We start from the raw sequence: 11,392 nt of genomic DNA, 5'->3' as shown, positions 1-11,392 counted from the left end.
GTTACTGTAAATAAACAAAGCTATTAATTATGACTTATTAAACAAATAAAGACTGTAAAAACACTGCAGTGGTTCACACAACACCACAGTCTGAGTCTTTATCTAGCAGCTGGTTAACCTCATGCGTTATATGTAGTGTAACTTGGTATGAAGTGAAGTGTGTTTACTTCTGAAACTTCTGTCAAATATGAATGATTTGTTCATTTTGAGCAGATGTTTGATGTAGTGAGTGATCTGCTGCTGTTGTGTTGACTGGGAACTTGTAATGTGTTTGTGTAGAGGAAACAGAAATGATTTGTACACCTCCATCTCCATGAAGATATGCTTTGCATGGGTTGGAGTTGAAGATCTTCTGCTATAAATCCTATTAAACAACTTTGGACTGAATGTGAATGCTGACTCACCCCAAGTGTCCTCACCTCACCCCTAACTAACACCCTCCACAATATCTAGTGGAACATCTTCCCAGAAGCGTGTTGGATATTAGAACTGCAAATGGGGACAAAATGTGGAACTGGATGTTCTAAAAGCACATAACAATCTTATGCTCAGGTGTCCACAATCCTTCGTACATATAGTGTTTGTCAGAGGAACCTTTTGTATTTTAGTATTAAAATAAACCTTCTGCCCCATGTACATATACGTGTATAAAAAGGGACGATGCGACGCTGATGTGATCCGTACTTACGCGGTCTTGGTGGTCACAAGGTCTTATAGCGGTCACACAGATTCTCAGGTTACCCAACTGGAATTCTGGAAATGAACAGAAAGTGTAGTGTGATCATTGCCTCTACAGGGAGCAGAACTCTGTAAACAGGAAATGAGCTTGTGGTTGAGAAGACTAGTAGGAATTTTACTTCCTGGGAATTTTGGAGTCGAGAGCAAATTTAAAAGGTTTATGAGAAGAATAGGCAAAATGGCCGTGGCTGAATAAATCTTGATTTACTCAGTATCCTCTTTAAACAGGAAAAATATCTCATATCGGTACATTCACCATGGCTTTCTGATACACATCGTTCTGCTAACTCTTTAATTTTGTGAAGCTGCTTTGAAACAATGTCTTTGAGAAAAGTGCAATAGAAATAAACTTGACTTATTTAATAATCTCATTTCTAATCCTGTCCATCGTCGTCACTCCTAAGGAACATCTCAACATCTTCAGCTTTGCTACCTCCAGCTCCACCTCCTGTCTTTTACTCAATGCCACTGTCTCTAATCCATACAACATCTCAGGTCTCACCACAGTCCTATAAACTTTCCCTTTCACTCTCACAGATACTCTTCTATCACAAATCACTGCTGCTATCACTCTTCTCCACCCACTCCACCCTGCCTGCACTCTTTTCTTCACTTCTCTAACACACTCTCCATTACTTTACTCTGTTGACCCCAGGTACCTGAACTCCTGCACCTTCTCCACCTCTTCTCCCTGCAACCGAACCCCTCCACTGCCCCCCCTCTCATTCACACACATGTACTCTGTCTTACTCCTACTAACTTTCATTCCCCTTCTCTCCAGCATGTACCTCCACCTCTCCAGGCTCTTGTCCACCTGCTCACTACTCTCACCACTAATCACAATATCATCCACAAACATCATAGTCCAAGGAGACCCCTGTCTGACCTCATCCGTCAACCTGTCCATCACCACTGCAAACAGGAAAGGGCTCAGAGCCGATCCTTGATGCAGTACAACCTCCACCTTAAACCAGTCTGTCGTACCTACTGCACACTTCACTGCTGTCACACTGTCCTCATACATGTCCTGCACCACCCTCACATACTTCTCTGACACACCAGACTTCCTCATACAATACCACACCTCCTCTCTCCACCCTGTCGTACGCTTTCTCTAAATCCACAAACACACAATGCAGCTCCTTCTGACCTTCTCTATACTTCTCCATCAACATCCTCAAAGCAAATAAGGCATCTGTGCTGCTCTTCCTCGGCATGAAACCATACTGTTGCTCACAGATGGTCACCTCTTCTCTCAGCCTGGCTTCCACTACTCTTTCCCATAACTTCATGGTGTGACTGATCAACTTTATTTCCCTGTAGTTACTGCAGGGCTGCACATCTCCTTTATTTTTAAAGATCAGTACCAGCACACTCCTTCTCCATTCCTCAGGCATCTTCTCACCTTCCAAAATCCTGTTAAACAATCTGGTTAAAAACTCCACTGCATCTCTCCTAAACATCTCCACGCTTCTATGCAGACTTTCCACTCTTTATCCTCTTAATCGCTGCTCTCACTTCCTCCTTACTAATTCTATCCACTTCCTGCTTCACCATCTCCACACCATCCAACCTTCTCTCTCTCTCTCATTTTCCTCGTTTCTCTAACTTGCAGCACATCCTTCCCATCTCGGTTCCTCTGCCTGGACAATCGCTACAAATCCTTTTCTCCTTCCTCAGTGTCCAACTTCTCCTACAGCTCCTCATATGCCTTTTCCTTGTCTTTCACCACATCCCTCTTTACCTGCTGCTGCATCTCCTTGTTCTCCTGCCTACTTTTCTCATCACTCTGTTGATCCCAATTCTGTTTCTCCAACCTCTTTCTCCTTCTGCTCTCCTGCACTTTCTCATTCCACCACCATGTCTCTTTCTCTTCCTTTCTATTTCCAGATGTTACACCAAGTACCTTTCTATCTGTCTCCCTTATAGGAATAAATACAATAAACAAATAAATCAATTAGTAAGTGAATTAATTTATAAATAAATGTTTGTTTATTACTGTTACATTTGTTTCAGATTAACTTTGACTTTTTTTTTTTTTTTTTTTAAAAAGGACGTAAATGTTGTTTTAAATGTTTTCAAAAGCGAAAGAAGAAAAAAATCCCTGAAAATGGCGCATAGGAGGAATGTCGCGTGCGTCAGAGGATGAGGGCGTGGGCGGGGCCGGGGGCGGGGCAGTTCATTTTCGTCTGTGCGGTCACGCTGTGTGACTCGCTGCAGAGCGAGAGAGGGGGAGAAAGAAGGAGAGAGAGAGAGAGAGAGAGAGAGAAATTAGAGAGAGAGCGAGAGAGAGAGAGACCGACAGAGACAGACAGACAGAAAGACAGACAGACAGAAACAGAGGGAGGGAGAGACGCAGTGCGCGCGCTGCACAGGTACGCACTTTCTGTATTCACTCCTTTTACACCTAAACCTTCACCCAACTTTATCTGTTAAACTCACTTAAGTGTGTGTGTGTGTGTGTGTGTGTGTGTGTGCGCGCGTGCGGGAGCCAGTGCGCGCGCCAGCGTGGCGTTATTCCGTAGGTTTATAATAAGGGCGCGTTCCCGCTTCATTGTCCAGTAGCAGCTGCTTACTGTATATTCGAGCTGAACAGAGGGAGAGAAAAAAAAACATTCTCACTCCATCCATCACTTTTACACCAGCACATTTCTGATATCGGGCAAAAGTTTTGGCACCCAGGTGCGAGACTGTGAGAGGATCAGAATCCTAAACAAAGCAATAAAAAAACGAGTTTTATTACAGGGAGAATGAGAAGTTCAGTTTCAGTGACGTGAGAGTGTTTAAAAGCATCCTAATTTAGATCAGAGTGAAGATATGGTGTAGAAAATCTTCTGCAAGTGAGAATAATAATAATAATAATAATAATAATAAGGCTGATTCTAAAGCTGGATAGAAAGAGAGAGAGAGAGAGAGAGAGCCTGAAACGAACGTTGATGTTCCTAATAAATGATTGTAGATCTAATATCAGTTTTCACTTCACAGGAGACCTTCTCTCACACCCCTGATAAAGCTAAGATCAGGTCCAGGACCAACATATTTAAATGAATGTGGAAGAAAATATACAAAAATGTTGCATTAAAAATGTGGCTTGCGATGCTTTAGGAGTGTAAGTCATGGCGTGACATGAATCAGTGATGGATCTCAGGGGGGAATGGTGTGGGTAGAGTGAAATCAGCACATTCTTTTTTGGTTTTCTGCCCTGCAATAATTCCTGCTCTTGAATACAGATGTTTTATGAACTGAGCACGTATTAAAGTTCACGTCTATAATCCTCTAACCTGCTCGTAACTGATAACTCAGCTGGAAAAACAGCTCGCTGACAGGTTTGGTCGTTTCTCAGGGTTTGTAAACGAAAGCACATTTCTAATGGAGTTCTGTTTTGTTTCTATTTTCTTTGATAGAATTCGGAGGAAAAAGGAGGCGGCGTGCTGAACCGGGTGGTCACGTTCCTGTCGAGGAGGCGCCGGAGGACGTCGTCTGACGGCACCGAGGAAAATGCGTCGCCTCTTTCCAGCCCGAGCAAGTCAGCAGACCTGAGGCAGGAGGGAGAAGAGTTCGAGCAGGGTTTCTTCTCTGATAAAGGGAGCCCGAGCGTGCAGAGCGTGGCCTCCATCGTAGCAGACGGAGGTGACCTTCCGTTCGCAGATAGTGACAGCAGTGGCAGCGTGAGGAACTTGGCCTTGAAAAACAAAGACGAACAAGAGCTTCTAGTGGCGCAGGCGAGCAAGAAGCTCCGGGTGTTCCTGGAGGAGATCAGCGTCACCGGAGAAGGAGCGGAGAGCCGGATCACTGAGAAATGCACAGAGATTACGTTAAACTCCGAGGTTAGATCTCCAGACGTCAAAAAGACGGCCCTGAAGCCGGTCGTGGGAGGACAAGGGAATTACAGCGCTCTCACCGGGGTGACGCTGAGATCCAAGTCCAGGAGCGATTCCAGCTCTTCGGATCAAAGCTGCACCGAAAGCATGGGGAAGAAAACTTCAAGCAGGAGAAGACCCCGCAAGCTGAGCGGCGGCTCTCAAGATCCTTTAAGCCCTACAAAACCTTCATCCCCTGAGGCGGAGAATGGGTCTGCTCAGGCCTCGCCCTCATCTCTACAGGTGCACAAAGCCATGTGGGTGGAAACGCACATGGAGGAGGAAGGGAGCGAGAGCAGCTCAGTTGGTCAGGTCACACCCGTCCGACAGAGTCCTGTGCTGGGCCTCGTAGCTTCTCTCATCGCGCAGGATTCAGGCTCCGATTCGTCGGTTTATCAGGACGCCGTGGAAGTGAAGCCCGAAGAGGAACCGCAAGAGCTGAGTAAAGCCGAGAAACGCAGGAGCGTCAAGCTTTCCACCAGTGAAAAGTTCTTCGCCAAGAAAGTGTGGCTGAACTCGCAGTCGAGTCTGGACGGAGAACAAGAAGAGACGAGCACGACGAGCGCAAACTCCCAGAGCAAGCAGAAATCTGAAGTCAGAATGTAAGTCGTGTTTTTGCGCTGCTTTTAGTGTGTTCGTGTGTCCGTGCGTTTCTCCTGCGCGTTCGTGCAGGAATAAAACCCTTTGTTTCTATGATCTAGATGAGAACTGGCCATGTAACACGATCTCCTTTTTCCCATGAATTTCTATATGAGAGCAGGACAATAACGTCCCTTGGCTTTTCAAAAGATCTGGAAATTACACGAACGTGAACGACAAATCAGAAGGACACGGATTTTCAGAAGTGATTTATTGGTAAAGAAGTAGAAAGTGATGAGTTGCTCAGGCCTGATGCTGGAGTTCCTCATCAGCAGTGTGAAAGTTTCTGAAGTGTGTACAGTTCAGGATTTTAATGGTTTTTCTGTTCCCCCTGAGCGGTTTATGTGACTCATTGTCGGTTATTATACATCTTGAAGCTTTTATTACCGATCAGAACGGCGCTCTGGTGTACAAACACTGCATGTTCGAGCGTGTTTTAAATCTGAATCGTTATTCATGGATGTACTTGTGTTCAAGTTCAGCATGTATTTAGGGCTGGGTCATGGTGCTAACCAGCTGTTGGGGAAAAACTAGAAAGACGCTAAGTTCAGTCCGTAGGCTAATGATATTTCTGGTGATATTTATGTCTGAATCGAATTACATTTGAAACAAAACGTTCCTTGTCGTGGAATGCCTAGATTCCTAGATGCATCATTACATTACTTTGTTGTTCAGATCGAGGACTTTGTGCTGTTGTTCGATGAAAGGAGTCAGACATAATTAGATTAGATTTTTTAATTATATTGTAAGCCCTGGAATTTATCAACAATGCTAACCCGTTTTGTTGTTCTGCTGATTCTTCTACTGAATAAAACTATTTTTGTTTTCCTTCCACAGTCTGCCAAGCCTCAAGAACGTCAGTGTGGAAATCACAAAGCCTGACCAGCAGTCATACGACTCTACCAGTGAAAGCGGGGATGTGTTTATAAAAGAGGAAGCTAACACAAGACACAAGCATGATGATGATGTAGAGATTCCCTCAGAGCCTCTTAATAACGTCTCAGATCCTGGAGAGGATTTGCTAGAGATGCCTGGATACAAGGAACAGATCAGAGTTACGAGTTCAGGTGCTGGAAATCGTCCGAACCTGGCTGCAGGGTCTAAACGAACAGTGGACAAAGCGAGCGGTGGAACAAACGGAGCGAGTGCTGGAAAAGGTCCAGCTCCGCCAGTGGCACTGAAGACAAAAGCCAGCGTGGGTCGAGTTACAAGCCGTAACTTCGAGGCCACGAAAGAGGAAAGTACAAAAAAGCCTACACAAAACGTCTCTGAGAAAAAGCTGAATAAATCTCCGACTACAAAAGAGCAGCCTGGTGTGTTTACTAAGTCTACAGACAAGTCAAAGATTCCAAAGAAAACACCTCCTGAAATTCTGCCAAAGCCGAGCAAAACACCAAACCCGAGCGTGTCACCCGATGCGTCAGTTTCCTCTCCAGCTCAGACACGTGAGACTGAGAGAAGTAACTCCAGCTCGAGTAACAATGTTACAAAACCCCGAGCGCCTCCACGTCAATCAACAACTGAGACCAGCGCACCAGACCTAACTGTGGTGGAGGTTGTAGAGAGCAAACCCAGTCAGGCACCACCTAAACCACCTTATCCCAAAGAACCGAAGAAAGAAAAGGATTCCAAGCCAATAAGCGCTGAGGAGAACCTGGAGCAGCCGTCATCTCCTGGTGGGTCAGAAACTAAGGATTCTAAAGAAGGTGCGAAGTCAAAGACACGATCACAAACTCCTGCTGAAAAATCTCCCAAAAGCAGACCAGTGAAAATTTCAGTTAGCAAAAGCAAAGATGTGAATAAAACTGAAAATGAGAACAAGCCTCGCACTCCTTCAGAGTCGGAGCAACCGGAAAATAAGAAAGACAAAACTACAAATGAAACACGAGCCGTTGGGCCAAAGGGCACAACAAGGGTGAAGGCTGAAGCTTCACCAACAGGAAGCAGGCTGCCTCGCCTGACTCCGCCCAGCACGCCAAAACAGCCTGCAGAGGACCAGCTCGGAGAAGATGACTCACCCAAGCAACCCTCGCTTTCTGATGCCAAGCCAGAAAGCGATGATTCATCTCCAGTCAACGGTCCTCTAAGCCCTGCTGAACGTGACCAAGCTGCTGGGAATGTGGTGGTTAAGGCTTCAACTGAAACCAGATCCTCACCACGTGCAAAATGTCCAACCAAACCTAAATCCAGAAGGGAGGTGGAAAAAGTGAAAGCAGATCTCCATGCAGATTCTCAGACTACACTCCAAGTATCGAACCAGAAGCTGGACAAGGCAGAAAATCTGAATGGAAGTGTGGACGCATCAGAAGTTATTACTGACCTGGTAACTCAAACTGCTGAAGAAAACCAGGGCAAGTCCAATGCAACTGAAGTCAAGGATCAGAGAATGAACCTGGAGAGTGTGAGTATGAAGAACAGTGATCCCACACCAGACTTCAAAACTCCACCTAAAAAGGAGTTAGATGTTTCCAAAGAAGCTCAGGAAGTGACCATAGAGACTACTTTAGATCTTAAAACCCTATCTGAAGCATCTAAAAAGGAGCAGAACCAGGCTGGAGCAGACTCAGAAACTCCAGCTCAAGTGTCTGTACAGAAAACAGGCAAACCTGAGAAGGTGTCAAGTGTAGATAAGAAGATCAAGTTCAAAACAGTCTCAAAATTAAGTGAAGAAGCTGCACAGAAGAAAGATGAGACTGATTCTGGGCCAGGTGTGGATAATAAGACCAAGGACCACAAAATGGGCATAGATTTACCTCAGGAGGTTAAGAAGAAAGCAGGAAAAGCTAAAGAAGAGGCTGCTGAAAGTTCTGTAAAGGAAACCCAGGGCCAAGACATGCAGAACGCAGAACCTACAGCGGAGTTCAGGTCATCCCACGTGTCTGAAAATAAACTGGAGAATGTGGAACAAGTGCAGAGTTCGGATAAAACCGAAGATCATGATGCAGATTCTAAACAGAAACCAGACAAAGCCAGAGAGTCACCTAAAGCAGGCGTGAAGGCTGTGGAGAATACAGAAGACTTCAAACCTCAACTTGATTCATTTAACCAAAAAGCAAACAACGGTGAAGATGTGAGCCATACTCCAGAGTTCGCACCACTTCACGCATCTCAAGAGGAAGTGGAAGGAGCTATCAAGTTGAAGGAGGTGATCGTTAAATCTCAAGACCATACAGCAGACCTGAAGGCTCAAAATCAAACATCTGATCATGTAAATACTGAAAAGGTTGCTGAGGAAACAAAACCAGGAACAGATGAGTCTGAACTTATAAAGCCACTAGATATTGGTGCACCTCGAGTCAAATCTGATCTTATCACCAAGGACACTTTACTTGTTGCAGATCAGGAGAGACCAACTCCTAAAAAGGTGGACAAAATATCAAGCAAGCCGTCAGTGGGCATCCAGGAAGAGTCCAAAGATCTCAAGATTGTAAACATTCAGCAATCTAATACAGCATCAGTCACACAGGATGCACCAAAATCTGAGCGTGAAGAACTGAGCGTGAGCGGTCTTGCAGTAAACGCTTTGTCTAAAACCTCAGATGCAGGAGGTCACAAGGAGGCAGAAGTTCCTACACCTCCTCAAGACCTCAAGGACGAACTAAAAGTCTCTAAGTCCTCCATTACAGAGGCTCCAGCTAAGGTGCAAGATGCAGAATCTGTCAAGGAGGAAACCACAAGGAAACCTGTTACCAAAACGAAACTGGAGCATCTTCAGCATGGAGGTCAGAAGCCTGGCGTTAGGAAAGCAGAGAAACCAAAAGGTACAGAGCAAGTGACCTTCCAAACCGAGGAAATGACTGAGGTTAAAAAAACCAGCACCATCATCCAGCAACAGAATCTCGACCCCAAGAAATCTCAGAATTCCCCAGACTCAGAGAAATCATCTCCTCCAAAAATGACCGCTAAGGACTTTCTTTTGGTTTCGAAACAGTTTTCGAAAAACGAGTCTCCATCGAGCTGGCTAGATGTCGACCAGGGTTTTGAAAAGAAGCAAAATAAAATGGAGAGGAAAATGGACTGTTCGGCCAGTGACGAAAGCCTCCTGGAAACCTCGGACGATTCGGAAGACTTCATACGCAAAATCAAAGAACTCTGCTCTCCTTTTTCTTTTCCTCCTAAGAAGCACAGCAAGTCCAGGATGATTTCACCTCCGTTTGCCTTGCCTGCTATTAAAGAAGATCACTTTGAGAAAACCTTTGATCCTGAGGAGTTTAAGTTTGGGATTAGGAAAACCACAGGCCCAAAAGATCCCTCTCCGGCCATGTTGATCAAGAAGAAAAGCGAAGATGTGAGAAATAAACAGCTTCTGAAACGCAAAGGAACCGAAGACAGTATGATCTTTAAAGCGTTGGCCTCCAGGCGAGGACAAGACAAAGACAAAGAGGAAAAGACGGCAGACAATAAGGAGAATGGAGCAGATCAAGGAAGTGCTGAAACTCCTGCAAAAGTGTCTTCACGGTTAGAAAGAATGTCCATCCTTTCAAACCTCATGAACACTTCTAACTTACGGAGACCTCCAAATGAAGCTTTTTCCAGTGGGTCCTCGTCTCCTACAGCATCCCAACAAGTTCTGACATCAGAAGACATGAATGTGACGACGTCTGAAGTTGCACCCCAGGGAAGGGCAGAAGAGGACTTGACGGATCTTGTGATACCTCCTGGAGTTCCTGGTGATTCACCGAAGAGTCCACTGACTCCTCCGCCTCTTCCAAATTTCTCCGAAATCAAACTTCAAGATGTTCTGGGGAAATCCCTGAAAAAGGATCAAGAATCTGACAATTCAGGTGGCTCTCAGAGCCTAGAAGCATCTTCTGTGTTCACGGGAATCCCGATGGAAGTCAGTTCTGAAGCCCCTGACACAAACACAGGTCTGAACAAGCTTCCGGAGCCTCCAGCATCAATCTTTCCACGCAAACCACCAGAACAACAAACCAAATTGCCATCACTTGCACACACTCAGGTGAGTAGGAACATGGTGTAAGATTTCCTGTTTCCTGCACAATCATGTTTGGTTCTCAGGTTTCAGCTCATGAATTATATACTCGGAGCAGGAGGAATGTAGACCCTCAGGGCTTTGGCTTATTGGTCAGGTAGTATAAACATCTCCTGAATCTTAGGGTACATTAAGGTGCCACTCCCCTTCCTTTTGAAGGCCAACTCCCATGTTAGATGATGGTGCTCATATAAACCTTTCAGAATGTTTTTCGATGTTCTTTTATGCACAGCATCCACATTTCTTCTTCTTCTTCTTCTTCTTCTTCTACTTTCCGCTTCTCCCATAAGGGGGCGCCACAGCGGATCATCTGTCTCCATACCCCCCCTGTCCTCTACATCTGCCTCTTTCAAACCAACTACCTGCATGTCTTCCCTCACCACATCCATAAACCTCACATCATCCACATTTAATCAGGTTTAATTGCTCAAGGGCCCTGAGAGTGGCAGCTTGGCCATTCGGGGGCTTGAACCCCCGACCTTCCGAATAGTAACCCAGAGCCTTAACCACTGAACTCCCACTTCCCCTGACGAAGAGGAAAGATAATGCTCTGAGGAACAATATTGATAGAAGAACCTTGGATGGTTCTTTTGATTCACTCAATGGCAAAAGTATTGGGACACCCGACTTTTCCACCCAGATGTGAATCTTCCCCAAACTGTTCCCACAAAGTTGGAGGCTCATAATTGCACAATCGTGTCTGGATGCTGCAGCATGGAATCTTTCCTTCACTTCATCTAGGAGGGTTTGCTTTTTTTTTTTTAAAGCCTTCACTCTTCTGGGAAGATGTTCCACTAGATTCTGTGGTGATTTTTGTGAGATTTATTCAGCCCCAAGGGTGTTAGTAAAGTCAGGTACTGATGTAGGGTAAGGTGAGGAGGCCTGGCCCAAGCCTGTTCACAAATACAGGTTCATGAAGATCTGCTTTTCATGGGTTGGAGTGGATGATCTCCTGCTATCGAGCTCTATTGAACACGAATGAATGTGAACACCCCAGGCCTTCTCACCTTCTCCTCTCCATCAGTATCTGACTTTACTAACACCCTTGCATCTGAATGAACCTCCACAACATCTTGTGGAACATCTTTCCAGAAGAGTAGAGACTATTATACCAGCACATGAAGACTCCATGTGGAATGAGATGTTCAGAAAGCACATATCG

At 45.2% G+C, this 11,392-nt stretch overlaps 1 protein-coding gene across 2 annotated transcripts in view; it reads left to right on the top strand.

The window, feature by feature from the left end:
- Positions 1-11,392, top strand: part of crybg1a (crystallin beta-gamma domain containing 1a) — a 65,115-nt gene that overhangs the window by 31,424 nt on the left and 22,299 nt on the right. For both annotated transcript variants that reach the window (XM_046855242.1, XM_046855243.1), the window contains 2 exons: positions 4,143-5,200; positions 6,075-10,197. In XM_046855242.1, coding sequence (XP_046711198.1) covers positions 4,143-5,200; positions 6,075-10,197 — 5,181 coding nt within the window. The remainder of the gene's footprint in view (positions 1-4,142; positions 5,201-6,074; positions 10,198-11,392) is intronic.

Source organism: Silurus meridionalis, chromosome 8, assembly GCF_014805685.1.
Source record: "Silurus meridionalis isolate SWU-2019-XX chromosome 8, ASM1480568v1, whole genome shotgun sequence".
Taxonomy (NCBI): domain Eukaryota; kingdom Metazoa; phylum Chordata; class Actinopteri; order Siluriformes; family Siluridae; genus Silurus; species Silurus meridionalis.
This window is presented reverse-complemented; position numbering and strand designations above follow the sequence as displayed.